Source organism: Paramisgurnus dabryanus, chromosome 3, assembly GCF_030506205.2.
Source record: "Paramisgurnus dabryanus chromosome 3, PD_genome_1.1, whole genome shotgun sequence".
NCBI lineage: Eukaryota > Metazoa > Chordata > Actinopteri > Cypriniformes > Cobitidae > Paramisgurnus > Paramisgurnus dabryanus.
Window position 1 is genome coordinate 8,451,503 of NC_133339.1, and position 23,933 is coordinate 8,475,435.

At 36.4% G+C, this 23,933-nt stretch overlaps 1 protein-coding gene and 2 long non-coding RNA genes across 5 annotated transcripts in view; 1 reads left to right on the top strand and 2 right to left on the bottom strand.

The window, feature by feature from the left end:
* Positions 1–23,933, top strand: part of LOC135734278 (uncharacterized) — a 201,258-nt gene that overhangs the window by 90,519 nt on the left and 86,806 nt on the right. For 2 of the 3 annotated variants that reach the window (XM_065253206.2, XM_065253211.2), the window contains exon 1: positions 10,684–10,845. The exons of the other annotated variant lie outside the window; for it this stretch is intronic. In XM_065253206.2, the coding sequence (XP_065109278.1) occupies positions 10,770–10,845 (76 nt within the window). In that variant the 5' untranslated portion in view covers positions 10,684–10,769. Of the gene's footprint in view, positions 1–10,683; positions 10,846–23,933 lie in introns of those variants that run through there. 3 annotated transcript variants of the gene reach the window in all.
* On the bottom strand, positions 3,436–11,218 carry LOC135734282 (uncharacterized). The gene is made up of 3 exons (XR_010527238.1): positions 11,178–11,218; positions 3,769–3,874; positions 3,436–3,632 (listed from the first exon to the last, which is right to left on the bottom strand). It is a non-coding gene; the product is annotated as an uncharacterized lncRNA (long non-coding RNA).
* LOC135737845 (uncharacterized) lies at positions 22,493–23,450 on the bottom strand. Its single transcript, XR_010528598.2, has 2 exons — positions 23,151–23,450; positions 22,493–22,825 (listed from the first exon to the last, which is right to left on the bottom strand). It is a non-coding gene; the product is annotated as an uncharacterized lncRNA (long non-coding RNA).

The following is a 23,933-nucleotide window of genomic DNA, read 5'->3' on the forward strand; positions in this document are numbered from 1 at the left end:
TTCGAATTACCCTGACCCATGGTCACGAACGAAATAACGCTTACCGTATTATCTATTCAGATGCCACCACAACGGTTCTTTTCCAGATTCCGTCAGCCTTGACTTCAGAACTGGTTGAGACTCTCCCTTCCCTTAGGCCTGGGGTACGGAGCCCGAGACCTCTTGTCTCAGGGGTGATCAGTCAGTCTCTCCCAAACCTGGAGTCTACAGCTGTGGAATCCGCATCCTCGTCGCCATTATTGTCGTGGAATTTTAGCCGCATCAAATAATACTCACTTAGAGCAAAAGTCAAGGATCACACAGACACACTGTTAACAGAATTTTCTTTGTCTGAATTTAATATATATATTTATATTCTGCAGAATAGGCTCTCACCCCCGTGGTGCTAGAAGTTTAAAAACCTAAGAGCCCCGATTACAAAGTTGAGCACATATTTATAGTAAGATACTGAAAAACACAGTCATCCCATCTCCGCCCATGATCCAAAGATTTCATCATAGTTCCAGCGTCACTTAGAAAATAAACCTTCAATTTATCAATGACTAAGAAACATATCAGTTGAAGCACATCTGGTCAAATAGAAGAAATTATTTTGTTCTCAGTGAAACTCTACCGTTTACTGAGTTTTTCCACTTGTTCATCATTTGTTACTTATGTCATTCACTAGCCCCCCTTTATCTTATCTGGTAGGACTTTGCATAATGTTCTAGTCTTTGGACATTTTACTACTGAACAGATGGAAAGAACAGAAATCTTTCACTAGAACAGAAGAACAGGATTTTTCATTTAACAATTATAAGTTCATAAACTATAATTAAAAATAAAATAAAAAAATCTTCCACTACAAAAGCCACCTTAAAAGACAGCAGTTTAAAGACAATACCCCCCAGGGGCTCAAAGGGGTATTGAGACAGGGCGTCCAGCACCATGGAGAGGTCCCATTCAGGGACAGTTTTCCTGATGACTGGCAGAGAATGCCGGGCACCCTTCATAAATCTGCAGATCAGAGGATTTTGCCCGACAGTAGATCCATACGTGGCAAGCAGAAATAGCCACCACGTAAACCTTAATTGTGGAAAAAGATCTGCCCTTATCCATAAGGTTTTGTAAGAAACACAAAATATCAGGTACTGAGCACTGAGGCCCAAACAAACCACACAGAACTCATGCGAGTCCTTCGCGGCGATTAAAGCTCCGCACGTGGCCGGGCAGGCCTGTGACGAAGATTTCCCGGGAGTAGCGGCAGCTTTAGCAAGCGACATACCAGCGAAAAATTCGGAGAAATCCGTGGCGGGCAGCCGTGGATGAAGGTAGAGAGAAAACAAGCGTGGGCGGCTCGAAGATGCTTGAGAAAAACAAGCAGACACAGCTAACCTGGCTGGGTTGACAACTGTCACGTCAGGCGGAGGCTGATCTGACGATAATTCCTCCTGAAGACAAATTAGTGAACAGCGAAAAACCAATCGAACTGTATCCACGTAGAGATAGCGAGAAGCGAATATATCAACTGAGGAGCAGCAGCGCGGATACGATTAAATATGCCGTCAGGTAAGAGGGTGTGGTCTTACCTGGCATTGGCTACGCGCTTCTGTCTGTCAAGCCAGACTTGGTGCAATTGGATGCTTCTGTAGAGGTCAGGTACGGATGTCCTTCCCATAGGTGGATCTCGAACACGAGATGATGAAAGAGAACAACTGTTACTTTAACTACTGCAAAAATCCTGATTTATAAACGCGACGTCTGACAGTCTATTAGAGATTATTGTTTGTACATAACGAATAGATAGATTTCAAATCAAATCAAATTCTTTTTATTCAGCCATGATGTCATTACAAACACAAAATAATCACATCCAAAACAAAATAATAACTTTCAATGCTGAATAGGAGCATACCCCTTTGTTCAATAATCTAATATAGCACAGAATAGATAGCTTGCTTTTTTTTCCTCCCCTAGTTCAAAGCACAATATACTTCACATCTAAATAATTAATAATTTCATTTTTATCAGACATTAATTCTTATGTTTCACTTCGTTCATATTTCACAAGAAAAAAATTTAAATATTTTTTTTTTTAATTGAACAATCTTGTTACATGATTTTTGCACAATGTCCAAAGAGTTCCACAAACTGATCCCAATTACCATAAACCCTTTTTGTTTTTGTGAGGTGCGTGAGTATGGTACACAAAATTTCCTTTCTTCTATACTATCCGCCGTTATTAACTTGAATTTGTTTTAGATATGTAGTGGCACCAAATTATTTTTTAGATTTCCATCCATGATCATTCAAACCATGTAGATCAGTACATATGGATTTTAAAAAGTGAATATGACAGTACATAGTTAATGCATAGAATAACAAAAGTAACTGAATTGACATTAACTAACATTAACAAGAGTTAATACTTGCTAAAAAAACTATATTGTTATATTTTTTCCTGTTAGCTAATGCATTTAGTAATGTTTACTAATACAACCTTATTGTTGTATAAACGGTTGGCGTGCGCGTCCCCTTTAAGCCCGTGCGCGTCGTGAAGAGACTCAGGTGAATGTGAGGGGAGCTGTGAGGAAGCGCTACAAGCCGTTTCAAGTTCAAGTGTGTGCGTACATCAAAGAAAACCACACACACAAACCCCTCCTTTCTTCAGTAAAGTTTAATCAGTTTCTGAATGGTGCTTGACTCAAGAATAAAGTGTACCTATCCAACAGTCCTTAAGTCAGTTTAATTTTCCAATCCAACAATTGTATTACTCATCCAATTAATTCAATAAATAAATATAATAATAATAATTACCTTATCTACCCTTATTGTATGTAAATGTGAAAGCATGCTGTAAAAACGATATTGCAAATTTAAATGGAATATTGACTGTAATTTTGGATAGATTCAACCTTTACGTGATAGGCTATGCTATTTTAACTAAAAAGCAGACAAGTAGTCTAAAACCAGCCATATGACTTCCCACAGTAGAGGATAAACAATGTGCTCTGAGATTAGTGAGGCATTCGCTTCAACTACATTTTTGGAGAAGATACATGTAATTTAATAGTCACATACTCCACTATCCTACAAGTGGATTTATTGGTTTCTATTATCCCAAATTTAGCAAAATGTGCATCTAACATAAAATAAATCTTTAGTCTAGATAAAATGTTATAATAACAAGATATATAAAATAATATCATGAATATATTTCAAGAACACAACACTTCTTTCACACAACATTTAAATGGTATAATAAGATACAATAATAAATATTATACATTTATTTCAAGAACACATCACTTCACAGTTCACACAAAATTTTAATGGTATTTTACAAAACAATTTTTACATTATTCTACACCCACTAGTAAATTCACAAGACAGGGTTGTGTAAACAAAACCCACAGATATCTCTTTTGTCTTGTGCTCTTCTCTAAAAAGTAAAAGGGAAGGGAGTCGACATTTCTTCTTCATTCCTTTCACCCTCATAAAACATGGTGTTTTTAAACAAGTCCCACATTGTTATAGCTAATAGGGTATCATCCTTCTTTAGATCTTTTGCAGCTCATCTTCCTAGCAAAGTGGTCTCCTTTACCCACTCACAGGTCAGCTGAATGTTTCTCATCACCGCTGAGTCCTGTGTGCTATATAAGAATTCCAATAATAAAATAATTAATTATGATGTGCTGCTCATAAACAAATTCATGAAACAGGAAAGGTTAATACACACATTAACAAGTTAAACAAGTCAAGCAATACTTAAACATTCCCTCTACATACATCTACTTCTGGTGTCTGGATGATCTCCATGACATCTGACTCAGGTGGAGTGAATTTCATGTTATCTGGATATATTAGTTCTTGGGTGAGTAGTTGTGGGACTTGACTGAGGGAAGAGACACACATTAGAATGTTTTTATGCATGCATTGCTTTATTTTTATATATTGTCTGCATAATAGTAATGCACAAAATGGTATTTTTATTATAGTTATCAATATCATACTTTGTCAGAGGACATGTCTAAATTAAATGAACACCACCACTTTGATTATAGGTATGTCAGACTTTTTTTTATACGTGTTCTTCATAACATAGAGTGCATACTAAAAACAAAACAATATTAACCAATGCTTTGTTTAGCACACAGGTATACAGCAAATATAAGACCACTACTTGCCATTGACAAGATAAGAGGTGGGAATAGCTCCACCGGATGGTTACTGGAAGAAGCTGCAAGGAATCATTAGCTCTTATTTATGGAACAAAAAAATAAACCAGAATCAAAGCATCTACATTACAAAGACATAGATCATCAGGAGGTGTCAATTTGCCCAATTTTGAGTGGTATTCTTGGTGTTTTGTTTTGCGTTCGTTTGCCATATGGTCTAATCCAGAGACTTTGGTGTCATGACGTCCTATTGAAGAACGTCTAGCACAACCATATTGTTTGTCTAATTTGGTCTATTCTAATATACCCTATAATATAATCAAACGGGATTTTGGGCCAATAATTTCTTATTTACTCATGATATCGTACAAAGTTAATCGATTTGCTAAAATTTCTAAAACTTTCTTTGCTCAATCCCCTATTTTTAACAACCATTGAAAAGAAACCAATTATGTTCCCTAAGTGGAGCAATAGAGGGGTTTGTGTCTTTAGGGATATTATAGGGGAGCAGGGTCTTCGTGCATTCCATGACCTGGAGAGATCTTATAATTTAACGGGCACTTTTTATTTTTATTTACAGTTGCGCGCTGCGATGCATGCTCAAGGTGTTCCTTGGGGTATTGAGTTGGAGAATCATCCCTTTCATGTAATTGTTGATACCAAGGGTAAAATGAATGGTATTGTCTCAGTCTTATATAAGTTTATAACAAAAGCTTCATATAAGCCATTACCTCTTTTTAGACTCTGGAAGACAGATATTAACATCTCCCAGGACCCAGACTGGTGTACAGTCTGGTCAAATATATTTTTATCCTCTTGGAATCCTGACCATCAAATGATACATTATAGATTAGTCCATAGGTCTTATCTAACACCGAGAAGATTGCAGCAAATGAATTTTAGAGATAATCCATTCTGTGATTTTTGTACAGACAATACCGTTGCTACTTTTTACCATATGGTGTGGCAGTGTCCAGAGGTCAATAGATTTTGGTATAGCATTTCATCCATTCTGTCTAATATTGTAAAGGAACCTATCCCTTTTTCGCCTTGTTTGTTTTTGCTTAATGACACATCATCTCTTAAACTAACAATAAACAATCGGCGTCTTCTTCTGGCTGGTTTGACAGCCGCCAAAAGAATGATAGTCTCTCGCTGGAAACCACCGCATACACTATTAGTGAAGAAATGGTTTTCTTCTTACCGGGATATTGTACAGCTAGAGCTTTCAACAGCACGTTTACATCATGCTAAAGCTACTAATATTGATTGTTGGTAGAGTTATTAGAAAAGTTAAATGAAATGATGTAGATAAGACTAAATTTTATTTATTTATTTATTTTTGCTTTTTTTCTCTCTTTCTCTTTGGAATGGATTATGTGTCATGTATAAATGAAATGATCTTTATGTTGTACATACACTCTACTTAGCTTTGTGATTAATATTTAGAATATTGAATGGATTTGTATGGATTTCATAGTTGTGAAGTAGGAACACAGGATGTACTTGATATTTCCAAAATGGAAGATGGTTGGGTGGCAAGGGGATAAGGGTGAGAGATGCGCGTGTGCGTGTTGTTGTTGTTGTTTTTTTTCTTTGTTTTTTTTTTTTAGGGCTTTATACCTTGAGCTAATCTTGTTCAGGGGTTGGAGGGTGGGCTTGGGTAGGATGGGTATGGGGGGAGAATAATAAGGAGGTGAAGGAAACAGGCATTGCATTAAGTAATATTTCATTGTCTCTATTATATATATTTTCTTCTTTTTCAATGATAATGATGTATAATTATTGTAATGTTTCCCCCTTTTTTTTTCTGTCTCTTTTTCCTTCTAGTAAAGGTGGTGTTGTCACCTCCTACATCTCCATAATCATAGTTATAACATAAATAAAGAATTGATCACAAAAAAAAGAGGTGGTGATGCTGGATTTTTACACATTTTAAAAACGACTAGAGACAACTGAGGCCTTTGTACAATAATGAATAACTTTTATTATGGCAATGAAACATAACTTGTGTTGCTCATCTTTAGTTTGATGTTATGGTAAAGTTAACGTACTGTGCTCAGTATGTGGTTATTCTAGTGCGCGTTTTCTTTAAATGAATATTTCCTGATCACATAGAGTGCCGAAGTAATGGCGTCACTTTGTAGGCTAAAACGCGGAAGTGAGTTAGCATTTTAGCACTACAGGTTCCCTCGCCCTGAAGTCTATGGGTTTTTTAAATGGGTTTTTGCTAAATCGCCTGAAATAAGGTCTGTGGTTAACAAAACCTCTAAATGTTTTCACGTTTTGTTTTATGACATAAAATACACCAGTTATAATCTGCTTGTGATTTTTTTTTTTTTAAACTTTATTGTGCCTTAAAAACGGTGGTTGCTAACAAGTTGCTAATAGAAAACATCCTACTGGTCTGTGTGAATATTGTCAAGAGGAGGAGTCAGTGGAGCATGTGTTATGTCATTGCCGAAAGTATAATACAGAAAGAGAAATATTGAGAAGGACACTACAGGACCCATTAACTGTTGAGCAAATACTTGGACAATCAGGAGGTTATCATTCTTTAATTATGTTTTTGAAGGAAACTGGCTTAATAAACAGAATTTAAATTATCTCATTAAAGGAAGTTAATTATCTGATGTTGTATTAATATAATAATAATTATTGTTAGTCTTTTTTATTAAATATATATATATATATATTATTTTTTATTTTTATTTTATTTTTATTTTTTGTATTAAGTTTGGGTAGATACTCTGGTTCACACTCCAGCATAGTAGGTGGCGGTATTGCACCTTAACGTTGGATGCCACCCGCCATAAAACATAAGAAGAAGAAGAAGAAGAAGAAGTTGCTGACTACATCCTTGGCGGGGAGTTTAGACGTCATCATGACAGGAAATCTGTCACTAGCCTTTCAGCCTCACGTTCTCAGAAGTTTACCTTTCAGTTAATATACAAAACGTTATATATTTAGTCTTTTCAAATTGTAGTTTTTCCAAATATTGTTGTACTGTGGAGAGACTGTAGTTTGACATGTTTTGTTTTGTCCGGAGATGCAACCACAAGTCGTCGATGAAAGATGCTCGTTTACCGTCCGATGTTCCCCAGCGGAGACTGTTTGTGCCGTAAGGTAAGCTCACACAACGATGATTTCCATGTGAACACCGTATTTACTGCCTTAATGTGGCCATGCACGACCAAACTTTAATGGTGCATATTGCTCAACACGCGAATGATATGATACTTTGACGGTCGGATGGAATTAAAAAGGCTAAGTTAGCAAGAATAAACGTTTTTCATTACAAAATCAACAGCTAAAATAACTTACCTGTGTCTTTTTCTTAAAATATCTTAAAGCTTGTTTACTTTGCTGTTTAATAGATTAGATCCGCTGCAGTTTTATTAAAGGCTAACGTTACTTCGAGAAATGTGTTTAATTAAAATATTCAAAATAATACCTGGTTTATTGACTTTTATTCAACTTTGCTTTACCCACAAATAATAATGATTGTAGTTATTTGTAAACAGCACTAGTTAGGCATTAGATAACAATGATATTAATCTGTGTTATTTTAGTAGTAAAGTGTGATTTTTGTCATTTTAATTTGTAAAGGTGTAACTTCCATAAAACTAACACTGCTTATTTTGAATTTATCCTTAGACGAGCTGACCGCATGCCCAGTGTCCATTCTCGCATCTGCAGCTGTCATTTTCCTGCAGGGGATAAAATGTCCCCGTTTTGTTTATATCCACAAATGATGTTCCCACTGGACAAATTTTGGAAGATCATTCATACTCCCTGAGACAGGATAGGGCTGATGTGCCTAAAAATGTTCCACCACCCATTTATAAAGAGGAGGAAATGGCAACAATTTATGGCTGATAAAGATGATGAACCATCTCCGGCTGATCAAACCCTCACTATCAATTCTGAGGAACAACCAAATAAAAGCACAACTAAAGAAGAGCTGCAGTCTGGACGAAGAAGAAGAATCCAGCTTGAGATTGAGTTAGGGCCTTTTTACACCTGGTCACTTCATGTGTTTTCTCTGATCGGATAGCTATCTGATTTGTTAAAACTGTTCCATTTACATTTGGCCACATAAACGCGTCTTGGCAAAACAGATATGAATCCGATCTTTTACCCCTGCCCAAAATGCAAATACACTATTTATTACTCCGCCTTAAAAAACTTAAGACGACGTTTATGCAACAGAATGCAGCACTTACTGTATGTTGTACTGTATGTTGGGCAGGGGACGCGCGTCTCCTTTCTCGGCATGAGCTGAAGCTCGCAGTACAGCACAGCAGGAGAGTGACAGCGCGGTGATTTAATGCAGGTCCATGACGGGAAAAGCATTCACAAAACTTTATCTTAAGGTTTTATTTATTTGTTTAATATCATTTGAGTTTGTCATTAGACTCTTTTATTGATTCTAGGAAGTTTTTTTACCCGCTGTCATCACTCCATAAAGCAATAAGCGTGTCGTCTTTGTTTGTTTGGCGCTCTTTCAGCTTACTTGTGAGTGACGTGCTTACGTTTGGGAGGAGTAAAGCGCTGACGTATGTGGTTTCATCAACCAGATGCATTTACACTTGTCTGAAATGCGTCCCAGACCACCTCCTGAAGTGGTTTGAGCGATCGGATTTAAATCCGTCTCGAAAACGTTTCAGAGGGCATTTGCACCTGGTCTTTTTACGATCAGATAGCTATCCGATCAGAGAAAACGCATGAAGTGACCAGGTGTAAAAAGCCCCTTAGAGCATTCCATAACAGAGATTCAGCTTCTCAAAGACTAACTCCAAAGGCAAACGAGTAACTGTCATGACAGGTATTCAGCCTTTCAGATGAGTGAAAGTGTGATTCGAATGGAGACAGAATTGCCAGATAGAGATACTTTCAGTGCTGTGTGTGAATATGTTGCTCATTTTGAGGATTCCATTACGTACTTTGCTGGATGGAGACCCAAAGAAATCATCCTTGAGGACCCTGATTAAAATTCGCCACAACTATACACACTTGCACTTGCATTTTACATGTGGTCATTCACATTGTGTTGCAAAAATACCTTCTTTCCCTGTAGAGACTTGTCATGTGAATTATATAGTATATAGTTTGTTTTCAGTTTACTTATTTTATGAAAATAAAGATGTTTACTACAAAACTTGCTGCAATGTTTCTGTGGATCAGTGATTGGAGCATTTTGTTAACTTTTGTTTAATTCCCAGAGAACACGCTGATATCTATAGCTTGAATGCACTGTAAGTCACGTGTCTAACAAATACCAAAAATTAAATGTTAAACTATTGTATACTATTGTAACTATACACCAGTCAGCTCACAGTAATGTGAGATAAAATTTACTACACAGGCTCTCACATTGGGGCTTGTGGATTACCAGGTAAAAATATATAGAAAATGTGAACAAAATTAGTATATATGGTTTATTTAGGGAACATGTATGGTTTAATTATAATATATTGTATTTAAGCATTGATGCTATTGGACAATTCTCTTTAAATTCAACATATATAATTATATATAACCATTATATTAAATGTTTGGAATTTAACTGTGTTCTGTTTGTTCAGAGATTGTATAGTTATCTTATAAATAAATACATAGAACACTTTATTTAACTCCTCTATCTCATAGTTTTACTTAATGAGACTTGATAAACCTTGTCCCTCATGCTGGCCCTTACAATACCGGTAAGTAAACCAGCATCTAAGCTGCACTGTTATGTCCAGATTTATAGTGGTTCTCTCTCCTCGATCTATGGTTTTCTATCGTCTAAGTAAGAAAAAGTACATAAGATTGGAAATTGATACGGCAATAGCTAGGGCTTCTGAGATGTTTTTTTTTTCTGGCGAATTAGCAAATGGTATGCAAACATACAATCAAACATAATACAGTGAAAGATAATCTTTAAAGTTTATTTGGGCCGCAATGATCATGCATAATAACCTTAATCACAAAGAAAATAATATTAAGGTTTATATAAACTAACGAAATAATAAACTAAGAAATAAATAAAACATTAACAAAAAATCTCAAAGAGGCACGCGTAAACAAAATTTCTAACATTTTTGGAAATAACGAATGGGCAATATTTCTCATGAAAAAGTGGATAAGTGTCCATAAACAGCGCAGATCATAATGAGCGAGCGTGTTTTTTAAATAAAGTTTGAGGAAGCTTGATGATGACGTTGATCCGCGACCGGTGCGCTGTAGTCCGTTTATAGCACACCGTTAGCATTTTATATCTGACGGCTTTATTTAGGCTTCAAAATGTATAAATTTTCGTTTAACTTATAAAGATTATCTTGATAGACAAAACGTGTAAGGTTCATAACTCTTTGTTGAACACAGATCTTATTTTTTGCGATTTTCCAAAAGTCTATGGGAAAAATGAATGGCTTTTCGATCCCATGCGCCGCTAACTTCCGGGTTGGCCTACAAAGTGACGTCATGACTTCGGCACCCAGCCCTAAACAAGATTTCAAACGGAAAGGGCAGAAACCAAAACCGAAAGTAATTGTTCGTCATCGCCATTTTATGAACATGATCGTCCGTTAGCACCAAATTAGCCTATTTTTAAGACAATTTGTAGACATGATTAATTGTCTATATCTGAAGATGTACCTGCTTAACTTTCTTTTACTGTCAGTACTGCTGATGATCGCTGATGGTGAGTGATATCTGTTTATGAAGAGAAATATGCTTTACTGCGATCTCTCCCTCTCTCTCTCTCGGTCTTTCTAACATTTTTTATAATTAATCCGTTTTCTTATTTGAATAATATTTGAATAATATCTAAGATTCTTGAGATGTGTAAGCCATCCTACATGACAGATGATAACGCAGAATATTTAATATAAACAATAAGTGCCAGAAATGTCCAAAAGCTGTCACGGTTGGTATCATTTCACAAAGTACACCTGTGTAACTAAAGATTGCATATTACTACTGTACCATCTATCTTACTATATGTATACATATCTGTACCTAAATGGTACTTACAGTAGAGGGTTTTCACATACGTCACAGGTTTTGGACTGCCGTCAAGTGGGCCGCGCTTCGAAAATACACGGTCAAGCCAGCCGCACTTTTTTGGTGCACGCGTCTATTACCTACTTGCACTTACGGTAGTCGGTGCTGTAAACTGTCAAAAGGGATTTAAAGACTGCGTTCCCTTTCCTTAAAAAGAGCAATACCAAAAAGATACATTGGAGAAGTTATTTGTTTCTTTTTCCCATCTTATTAGAACTCAAATAATTGTTTTATGTAAAAAAAAAAACATGACTTTTATTTTCGATCTTAATGTTTGTGTATGCTTATCATTTTTGTTTAAATGTAATATATATATATATACAGGGCTTGACATTAACTTTTTTGCTCACCAGCCAAATTGGCTAGTTGTTTTCCAAAGTTACTAGCCACTCAGCATTTTTACTGGCCACAATTTTGTTGCTGGTAAAATAAATTTTTTATGATTAAACTTGACTTTGGCATCCTAAAATGACTTTAATTCGAGCAAATTTACTTGGTTTAGCTAATTTGGAGACATATTGAATTTGAAATGCAGTCTGACCAACCAAATTAAGACAACATTTATATACCAGGGGCCTCATTTATAAAGCGTTTTTACGCACATATTTGATCTAAGACCGTGCGTACGCTCAAATCCACTCAAACGCTCAGATTTATAAAACTTGTCTTTGACGTGGAAAAGTACTTACCTCCACGTCAGGTTCCGACTTGACGTACCCACGTTTCCTTGTGGCAATATTGCAGTATTGCAGGTAGACATATTCTAAACTTTTTGTTTTGTACCTTTTGTGGTCAACACGCAGAAACATTTTTTCATTTGTTTTGGAGTTGTCCTTATTCAAAAAAAGAAAAAAAAGTGGTTAGATTTGTGCTCTTTTGTTAGAATTCATATATTTTTTTAAGACTTTGGAAAATATTTAATTAGTTTTTTTCTCTTATGATATCTTATTACATAAGAAATATTATTTGATTAATGTGTTACTTTTGTTTGCAACGTTTATTATAAATACATGTAAATATGGTGATTATAAGCCATTATTCCGTATTTTTCTATTAGAAGTTAAGCAATAGGCTACCTAAAATCTATTAATAATCTGATAAACAAGAAAGCGGCTAAATGTAGTAGATGTATGTCAGCATTTCCATGTTTTTATTTAATAATTTTTCTCTTTCATCCCCTGGCTAATGTAAAAAAGTGTTGAATATGTTTGATAAAAAATAAATAAATATTCAAAACTTTTACAGCGTCAACATCATCTGTATTAGAGCTTCGATCGGGCACAAAAAACCATAACCGATGCTCCTGCACGTTGTGTCCGAGCCCGGCCTGACCGACACATTACCGACAATGTTTTAATAGTGCGCCGTGACATTCTCAACTACAATTAAGAGTTTTTTGAATTACAGAAATCTGTTCAGAATTATCTTAATGAGCTAATGCAACAAGGACGAAGCATGTAAACTGCGCTGTTTGTTTATTCAGAATAGAAACGTAAAAACATGCAACAATGATGCACACAGAAAATGAACAAACTGTGGAGAAGGCCTACTAGGCTACTCCAAAAAAATTTAACCAGGTTTTAGAATATATTTTAAAACAAAATATGTTGGCCTATTTTGATATTTTAAAATGTAAGCCTATTCTAATGCAAAAAGATGGCGCCCAAGCTATAGGTTCAGAAAACGATTTTCTAGTTCGTCATCTTTTCAAAAAATATTTAAAAATATAGCAAAATTGTTTTGCAGTGTTTAAGGCACATGTAAATGTTACAGAACATGTGCTTTATTGAATGAAAGTAAAACCGATCGAATTTAATGATTAAAACGACGTGAAAGGAACTAAATTGTGAAGCCTCGATGTATCCAAGGGACATGCGACATTTAAGAGTGATGGGTATTTCAAAAAATAATACAAATTATTCCCATGCATCGATTTTAATGCTAAATATCTGTAAATCCAAATGAATCCATATGGAATATATTCCGACAGTTTAAGATACGATCTTTGAATTTTAAAGTCGAAAATATCTTATTTTAACACCGCCGCGCAGGAGGCATGGCAAACTGAAACAAAACTTTAAAGACACAAATATATTATATATTGTTGAGTTGTGCTACTGTTGCAGCTAGCGATGCATTCGGAGGTAAATGATGAGGATGGAGATGAATCTTTTAGTATGTTTATTAACTGGCTGCCGACACATCATTCTCACGGTCGGAGCAGCTCTCACACACACTGATGAACACTGAGAAGAATACTACCGTAACCCACAGGGGACAAACATTAACGCGAACGCGTTTTACATATCTTACACTTTGGTGCCCTCTTGTGGCTTACTCATATGGATAACACAGAACAACTGAGGACATTATGAACATATTCTAACACCCCCACTTGTACTCAGGTTGTTATGTAACAAAAATAGAAGATATAAATACTAGGGATGGGCATTCGATTAAGTTTTCTTTGTCGATCGTCGGGAGAATTAACGATCGACTATCGATTAATCATAAATATTTTTATAATTAAAATTTGTTATTTAACTTTTATACTTAAAAAATGCAATGAATACAAATATACAGCGTGTTTTTTCTCGATGAGACCTTTATTACAAGATCAACTTGTGGCAGACAGTTAAACTATGTTTCAAACATATATGTGCGTGCATGTGCGGTGCTCTAAAGCAGCGGAACCTGCAGCTGCGAGCCAGCGTTCTTAAACAGAGACCTCATAGTTCCAAAATAAAAAATAAAAAAAAGATTCATGTTTAACATTAAATTAAACAAAACATAATACTTAGATCTGAAAGGTTTTGTCAAAATGTAACTCAAAATTATTCAAGCCAGAAGAAAGTGCAAGATATTAGCCTTCCTAACATTAGGCTATAACAAATTAGGCTACTTAAAGCCTCGTGAAAAATAACTAACTTTAGTAACTCGCATAAAACTTCTGCACCAGTCTACTGATTTTTTTTGAGAAATAAAAGCACGTTTTGGGGTCAGACGCGACCGCAACCCATGGTGACCCTCAGTCCAACCGCCGCCAAAAACAGCCGCTCCGAGGAGACTGACCGGGATGCACAGGTACCTCAGCGCTAACTTGGCTTATTCCGCATACAGAGTATGTGTGAAACAGCGTGCGTTTTGTGAGCCCCATTCACCATTGTTTAATTATAGTCTTTTAGTTTTTATTTGTTGTAAAACAACAGTAGACACAAATTTACTATGGTCTCCAACTCCACAATATATCATAACCATGGTATTTGTAGTAAAATTGCGGAAATACAAATCGTTTTTAATCTGCAAAAAAAAAACATTTTCACAATGATAAAATCATGGCTAATTTTCCTAAGGTAGTAATTACAAAATTATATATGTTTGAAAGACGGAGATGCGCACCTGTCAATCTATTACATAACAGAGACAACGTGCTCATAAACAGGAGTAATATGGAATAATATGTGCATCTTTGAATAACTGTAAGTATAAATTTCTTTTAAATATATTTTTGTCATATAAAGTTTTGAGACATGGCCTAATAATGCTTTTTTCACTTTTATTGCTCATTTAGACTTATTGTGCGGGTAACAGCGTTTTTGACGCATTTACCTCAGAGATTATTTTGGCAATATTGCTTTTTTTCCGGTAATAATAATACAATTTATATTTCAATCCTGTTTCATTGTCTGTTTATTCATTTCATTATGCTGTTATGTTAATGTGAGGATATTTATTTGCCATATGAAACGTGCCGTTATATGAATACTTTTGTATAATAATCAAATATATGCGGAATAATGTGTCCATCTTTGAATAACTGCAGGAATACAGTTGCTTATTTTTGTCATAAAGTTTTGAGAAATAATAATATTGTGAGGATTTATTTCCATATGAGACGCTTTTTGTCATTGAATACTCTCGTTTATTATTTGGAAATCACATACATAGTAGGAAATATATAATGCGGAAGGGTAGACTTGCAAAGTTACTCTGCTTATTTTTTTTATGATATATGTGAAGATAAATAAAGCATTGCAAAACTGCTGATTTGATCTATTCAGATCCTGACCACCAGGCTAGAGATTTTAAACATCCTTAATCCACACTTACTAGTCTGTCAAATAATATCTAAAATATATTATTTTGTGAAAAAAAAATGATGCTTTGTTCTACTGTTTATGCGGAAAAGTGTTCACAGAAAGTGTCAATCACATGAATGGTTTATATGCAGAATAAGCGGTCAGCAGCGCACTGCAACGGGTGCTTGACGGATTCGCTGCACACATACGCAAACGCACTGCATACGGAGTATTTGTGAAACAGGAGTTAGATAAAAAAATGCATTCGATTAATTGATAACAAATTAACGGGATCGACGAAATTCTTAACAATCAATTATCGATCGTCGATTAATTATGCCCATCCCTAATAAATACATGTAGACCTTTTTGTCAAACACATATTAATGTCCAAAAAGAACACTTGCAAACCTACTTAATTTGAACTTAGTTACAGGTTTGGTCATTATATCAGCAATCATGTTATCAGTAGAACAGTACATTTTTACATCTTTCATCTTTACAGCATTTTCAGTATACTCTAATTTCTGTTCACATGGTGTTTCTCTGATTCTACAGTCTTGCATATTAAAACGCTGTAGTATCTTATTAGTGTATTTTTCCTGTGTCATTTTTATACACCCATCTGACAGATTAAAGTCAATACCCAGAAAATGTTTCAATTTACCCAAGTCTTTCATCTTAAACTTTTCTGCAAGCATCTCTTTCACTTCTTTCAGTCTCTCATGATTGCTCGCAGCAATGATTAAATCATCAACCCATGTAATTATGATCACCTTTTCTCCTTTTGACTCTTTGGCATAAACACGGTGATCAGCTGCATTTTGTGTGAATCCGTTCTCAGAAAGACAATCGTGCAAAATCTTATTCCAGTTTCGCCCGGATTGCTTCAAACTGTAAAGTGACTTCTCTAGTTTGTAAACTATACCCTCTTTCTCTTGGTAACCCTCTGGTGGATTGATGTAAATCTCATAGTCTATGGGAGCATGCAAGTATGTGGTTTTCACGTCCATTTGATGTAGGAGTAAATTTTCTTGTGCAGCTTTTTGTAGCACGACCCTTACACTTGTCAAGTCCGCAGTGGGCAAAAATGTCTCTCCATAGTCTATTCCCATTTTCTGGTTGTAACCTTTGGCCACAAACCGGGCTTTGTACTTGTCTTTTCCATCTACATCAGTCTTTATAGAGTAGACCCATCAACCCCCCACTGTTTTCTTGCCGATGGGCAGTATCGTCGGGGTAAATGTTTTGTTTTCGTTTAGAGACTGGATTTCTTCATCCATGGCTTTTATCCATTCTTTTGAGTTAGCTGACCTCATTGCTCCCTCAAAAGTCTGTGGAATGCCACACACCGCTCTGCAGCAATAATCTATTGTGATATTCACCTCATCATTATCACTGTTTTCAGTTACGAAGTCATCCAAGTAACTCGGTGTTTTTCTCTCTCTGGTCGGGTATCTTCTACTCTCGGGTTCACCATTTGTCACATTTTGTGATTGACTGCGATCACTGGACCTGGTTGCTTCATTTAGACTATCACTATCTGTACTTCTACTCTGTACACTTGGCTCTGGAGCAGTTTCTGTACTCCTTCTCTGTGTAGTCTCACCAGTCTTGGGTTTCACTCCGACATAAACATCACTTAGATCTTGCTCACTTGTCTGTGTCTCTTTTTCTGCAGCCGCTTTGCTCACAAATTTGACTAGTCTGTGTTTTTGTACTTTCTTTGTATCTGGATGATACACCAAGTATGCTGGGCTGTTCTTGTCGTAGCCTACAAAACGACCTTGGTCACACCTGGAATCAAATTTTCCTTTTTCCTGCTTGTAAGTGTAGCATACAGATCCGAACTTTTGCATTTTTGACACATTTGGCTTCTTGTCAGTTATCGACTCATAAGGGGTCTGTCCTGTATGCTTGTTGAAACATCTGTTGCGTACCAGTGCAGCTGTTTGTATTGCGTAGTGCCATAGTTGCTTTGGTAATGCACTTTCAACTAACATGCATCTTCCCATCTCAAAAAGAGTACACCAGTTTCTCTCCGCGGTTCCGTTTTGGTGCGGGGAATACGGAGCTGACGTTTCATGCCTGATGTTGTTTTTCCTCAACAATGCTTGAAAGTCATTGCACGTAAACTCAGTTCCGTTGTCGGATCTTATGCACCTCACTTTCCCGTAAGGGGATACATCCGCTAGAAATTTTTCAGTAGCCTGTACGGTGTCACTTTTCTTCTTTAGGAAATATACAAACACTGCGCTCGAATAGTCGTCAGTGAATGACTGCACATATTTGTAACCGTCCATCGATTCTGTAGCTACTGGTCCTGCAAGGTCTGTGTGTACCATCTGTAATGGTGTCTTTGCACTGGCATCAGGGTCCCGATTTCTGGTTTGGGCAAACTTTCCCTGAATACACACCTCACACTCTTGTTCGGGTCTGCCAGCTTTACCTTTGATCTGCATGCCTTCGACAATATCCTGCAACTTAACAATGTCTTCATAGTTACAGTGACCTAAGATCTCGTGCCACGTTTGTATGTCATGGCAGGTCTTACACTTATCATTAGATTCAGTTCCAGTATGCAAATAATATAACTTGCCGTAAACATGTATGTTAAATCTGTTACCGTTTCTGGTTATCAGTGTGTCTTTGCTTTCTTTAAAAACAACTGTAGCCCCATTTGCGGTCACTGCCTTCACTGAAAAGATGCTTTGGGGGTATGATGGCACAAACAAAGCGTCTTTTAGAACTGACTTTCGTTGCTGTGCTCCGCTGTCGATTAGGAAAACCTCAGCATTTCCCTTCCACTGAGCGACTCCATTGCATCGAGTGCCGTCTGCCAGCTCGACGCTGTGTGTTTCAGGCCTGAAAGTGTTGTTGAAACTCTTGAACATAGTTATGTCCGTGATGATATGAGACGTAGCCCCTGTGTCCACCATTAGACCATTTTCCTTGATGCTGCACGTTGGCTGCCGCTGGGTACGGGTCTCCCTGTCTTTCATCTTAAAAGCATAGTCCTCGACATCTTCTGAGGCTCTACTCACACCATCTTTTCTGTCTTTAATGTCCTTACGCCTACATGTTGCGTCTTTGTGTGTGTCTCTTCGGCATATACTACACCACACTTTCTGTCGACATGCTCTAGCTCTATGGCCTTTGTTACCACACTTAAAACACACTATCTCTGATTCATCTTTGTTCCACTCACGTGCGTTCGTCTTTGCGGGTCGTCGTCCAGCTTTCCCATGAGTTTTCATCACACTGTCGCTCGACTCAGTAGCTTTTATCTTTTCAGTTTCCTCAAAATCGCGTAGTTTAGTCTTGAACTCAGCAAACGTGATTTTGTCATCTGTATGCGCCACGTGTATTGCGAATGGCTTAAAACTCTCAGGCAGTCCTTTTAAGACCATAGCCACTAGCAGTCCGTCTCCTAACGTTTCACCTGCGTTACGCAGTGCCGTAATGGCGATCTCTGCCCTGATGATATAGTCCATCACACTTTCATCGTTTGCTTTTTGAAGCGACGTCAACATCGTGTATAAACTTATTATACGGGGCTTTCCCTTCCCTGCATAATATCCCCTCAGTATTTCTAAAGCTTTTCTTCCGTTGTTGGGCGCATCTCTCATAACTAATGATAGACTTTTATCATCTAACATTAAAATGAGTTCGGCATATGCGTCTGCATTTTTCTTTGCATCAGCTGCTATCTCAGCTTCTGACTGCGGTTCTTTTAACACCGTGTCTTTTAGTCCAGATAAATGAAAATGTCCCAACATTTTAGTTTCCCAAATCTCATACCTTTATTCATCTCCATCGAACATTAGTCGAGGCATATTGTACGTCCTTCTTTGTTCATCCGCCATTGTTAGCACGCGGTCCGTTGCGACTTTCTAACAGTGGAAAACAAGCTCCTCCGAACAACTCCTGGGCCCATAACCTGTTGAGTTGTGCTACTGTTGCAGCTAGCGATGCATTCGGAGGTAAATGATGAGGATGGAGATTAATCTTTTAGTATGGTTATTAACTGGCTGCCGACACATCATTCTCACGGTCGGAGCAGCTCTCACACACACTGATGAACACTGAGAAGAATACTACCGTAACCCACAGGGGACAAACATTAACGCGAACGCGTTTTACATAGCTTACACTTTGGTGCCCTCTTGTGGCTTACTCATATGGATAACACAGAACAACTGAGGACATTATGAACATATTCTAACATATATTATATGTTTAGCCTACGTGTAAAACTATATTTAAATGAAACCCGTGAATTGAAAGATCCACTAATAATCGCCTTAACTTGAGTGATGTCAATAAAGTTTCCATGTTAGAATTTAGAAATATTAAAAACTTAAGCAAACGACAACAAATATGTTTTCTTACCACTCGCCATTGTAGCAGTCAGAGAATTTGGCCTTTGAAAATTTAATATTTATATGCTAATGAATTAAATTAGGGGCGTTTACAATGCGGAGTTCTAAAAGCATTCAGCGGCGCACAATTTTAAGATAATTTGTGATTTATAAACTGCACATCTGGAAAAGAGGCGTACGCACGTTTTTTTTGTGCGTAAGCTCCTTTTCTCTGAATCACACTTACGATCATTTCAGAAATGGTCTTAGATGAAATGTAGGACAGTTCCTACGTCGCACTTTTATAAATGAGGCCCCTGGTATATCAGCATGGATCATATCATATATTTAGGTGCATGAAAAACATGCTAGTAAGGCATAAATAGATTAACTTTGAATGAATATATTAAAAGTGGAACGGGGTGTAGAAGATTAACTGAAAAGATAAACACAAAAACCTCGACAACTACTTTAAATAATTATTAACAACAGCAGTTAATATGGGGTCAGATTTGTTTCGTATTTCTGAATAAATATACTATGATCCACAAATAAATATAGAGAGTTTCATAAATATTTTTTAAATCCACAAATGCACAATAAGCGAACCATAAATATATGTTAGACATTTCATAAAAAGGAAGGAAATTCACAAATAAATAAAATGGGATTTGCAAATGAATTTTTTTTATAAATATATATTTTTATTTTATTTATATGTGAATGGCTTCCTGCGCATTTGTGGATCGCTTTCTGTGCATTTGTGAATCGCTGCACACATTTGTGGATCGCTTTCTGTGCATTTGTGAATTGCTGCACTCATTTGTGGATCGCGTTCTGTGCATTTGTGGATTTGAAACATTTCTAACGTCAAGACGTGCACAAGAATCCACAAATAGGTGGACTCCGCCCACCGTCTACTCCAGCCAATCAGACAACAAGCACACTGTGCTGACCAATCGTGGCAAGATTTCCCTCCAACCAATCACATTTTGTTTTACTGTTAGGTTGGGAACACAGTTGAATTTCATCAGGCAATCTTTTGTAGGCTGCATACATCATCAAGACTGTCTTATTTAAAAAAAATAACTATTATAAAGTTGACTATTATTCTTAGTTAGTCGGTAATTGTTGTAAAATGCTTATGATTTGCGGATGTAATGCTCAGTTAACTTAAATTAAGCAGACGTGATGACTTATGCAGCCTGCATATGCGACCTCCGGAGGTTGCAGCCTTCCGATTGAGGAACGGGCACTGTTGACAGTTGTCAATAATTCTTTACTAGGGATTCTCTTAATACACTTTGTGGTAAGGTATGTCAAGGTTAATATTTGTCAAATTAAATTGATTAAAACCGGTTTTAGCAGTAGTTTACTCCACACGTGGCTTTTTGGTTCCTTCTGTTGCCGTGTTGGTTTGTTTCCTGGCTGACAGTAACTAAGTTTAGCATTTTGTAAATTCTGTTAATATAGCATATAGCCTTTCTTGAAATAATCCGGCTACAATCTTAAAGACGTCTTGGTTTCAATTTTGCTAATCCCTTATGTAATATCAAACTCCTGTTCTCAGGTAATTTTAATCCTTTTAAGGTTCCATTTTAATGTGAGGTGGAAATTGGAAAGGCTTGTATAGTTTGGTCTGTTCCTGATTATTTATATTATTTGACTAAATTATCAATAGTTGAAGAACAAAATACTGTTTTATTAGATTATAATCTATAGTTTGGAATAATACTATATATAACCCATTATATTTACTTTTAATTTAGTAATTTCCCTGGTTTTTGAAGCAATGCAACTTTGTAATAAAAACACTATATAAATAAATCTGGCTTGGCTTAACTTAAAAATAAATTTACACCCCATTTAGAAATTACAGATGTGTGTGTGTGTGTGTTTGTTTACATTTAATATTTAATTTACTTAAGATATTGTGTTCTATATAAATCTGTACTACTTATTTCAGCACACTCTAACAAATGTCTGCATCTAAGCTTACACAAAGGATTAGCTTATTTATTTATTCCTTCAAATTATTGATTCATAAATAAATGAGTTCATTACACATTTCATTCATTCACTCCTGTCTACTGCAATTGCTGATTGAGAAACATGGCATTGACCTTCAGGCCTTGTTCATTAACACAGTATGACAAAAAAATCAATATCCTCTTGAACTTGAAATATGAACACAAATTCATCCTTTACTTCAGAGAATTCCCCGCTCAGGACATTCCAGAGGGCATTTTGTTGATCGTCTGTAACACCTGGTCAAGTAAAGATGCAAGTCGTAAAACATATAAAAATCACATGAAATGATATGTAGCGTCTGTCATATCCCTTTTAGGCAAACATCTATCAGCTGAATGCACCCCCACCCCTAAAAAACACACACAATAAAAAACAAATAACATACCAGTTGTTTGACTGCATACTTGTGTAAAAATCCATCTTACTTCTATGAATTTTAAGTAAGAGCATAAGCTTGTTCAGAGCATAAAGGGAAAATAAAAACAACACTGTAAGACTATCTAACAGCTTTGACATATTAAACCTTCTTGACATTAAGATGTAGACACCACAGGAATTTCTTGTTCATTTAAAAGATACCATAATGCATAATGTGTAATTAAATGATCAGTTCTGTAGTAGGAGACGAGGTAAAACACATTTGTTTTGTCATGTCATAATAAAATGTACCACGTTAGATACAAACTATCTGTAAGCAAATGTCACTACATAACTATAATGGTAGCGAAGACTACTCTGAAGTGTAGGGGGCTAGTTACGAATGAATATAGCAGTGTACCAGGGTGTTTGTCAGAACACAATAGAGAGCGTTGAACCAACTTGAGCTGTTTATTAGGCACACAAGAGAACATACATTAGATAGGAGAGAGCCAGCATTCAGTATTTATAAGGGTAGCACACACAGCACAGAACTCTGAATGAGAGGCACAACTTGGATAGCAGAGCAGTCGTTGATGAAGGTAATGGTGAATATTGGTAGTAGTCCTTTAATGAAGCTCTGCACAGGATGAGGGTATGCTCCTTTAAGAGAGATAGGCCAGAGCTGTATTTATGAGCTTGGTTGCATGGCATGTGAATGGAGATGCATGAGTGCCTGGCTATATTTGAGAGCTTAGCCAGATCATAGGCAGGTGTAGACGTGGTTTCCCTGCAACAGATAACAACAGGATTCCCAAAGTAACACTAATGCTAATAAACATACATAACATTGACAAATTAGCTACAGCTTCTCCCCTCATAAGTTATCAAAATAAAATAAACAGACGTGTCTCAAATGACACATTTTACACCATTAGCAGTGTTTACACAACGTATGTAATATAACTGACATTATTACAGGATAAACACATTGATGAACAGCAAAAGAAAGTGATTTATATAACGTTACAGCGTAGTAGATTCACAGTTTAGCTAATAACATGTTAGCGCTATTAATAACGGAAATTTTAACATGCAAACCTAACTGTACTCACTTTAATGACGCACATGAACACACCGCGTAACAATCTGGTGCTATTGTCTCCACAACAACATGATTCATGCCTCACACAGCGAGACACTTGTACAAAGCTAGCGCTCTTCCGCCATTGCTTTGAGTGAGCGATACTCGCTGTCATAATAAAAGTCCTCCTCCGTCTGGGTCTTTTGCACAATGTTTCTAGAAAAGACTCTGTGATTGGTTGAAGGGAGATCGTGCCACGATTGGTCAGCACAATGTGCTTGTTGTCTGATTGGCTGGAGTTGACGGTGGGCGGAGTCCACCTATTTGTGGATTCTTGTGCACATCTTGACGTTAGAAATGTTTCAAATCCACAAATGCACAGAACGCGATCCACAAATGAGTGCAGCAATTCACAAATGCACAGAAAGCGATCCACAAATGTGTGCAGCGATTCACAAATGCACAGAAAGCGATCCACAAATGCGCAGGAAGCCATTCACATATAAATAAAATAAAAATATATATTTATAAAAAAAAATTCATTTGCAAATCCCATTTTATTTATTTGTGAATTTCCTTCCTTTTTATGAAATGTCTAACATATATTTATGGTTCGCTTATTGTGCATTTGTGGATTTAAAAAATATTTATGAAACTCTCTATATTTATTTGTGGATCATAGTATATTTATTCAGAAATACGAAACAAATCTGACCCCATAGTTAATACTGTCAAGAAATGTACATGAATTTTATGTCAACTTAAGCTTTGTCATGGTTTCTGTTAAAAGTTATTAAAGACTTTTGATGACAAA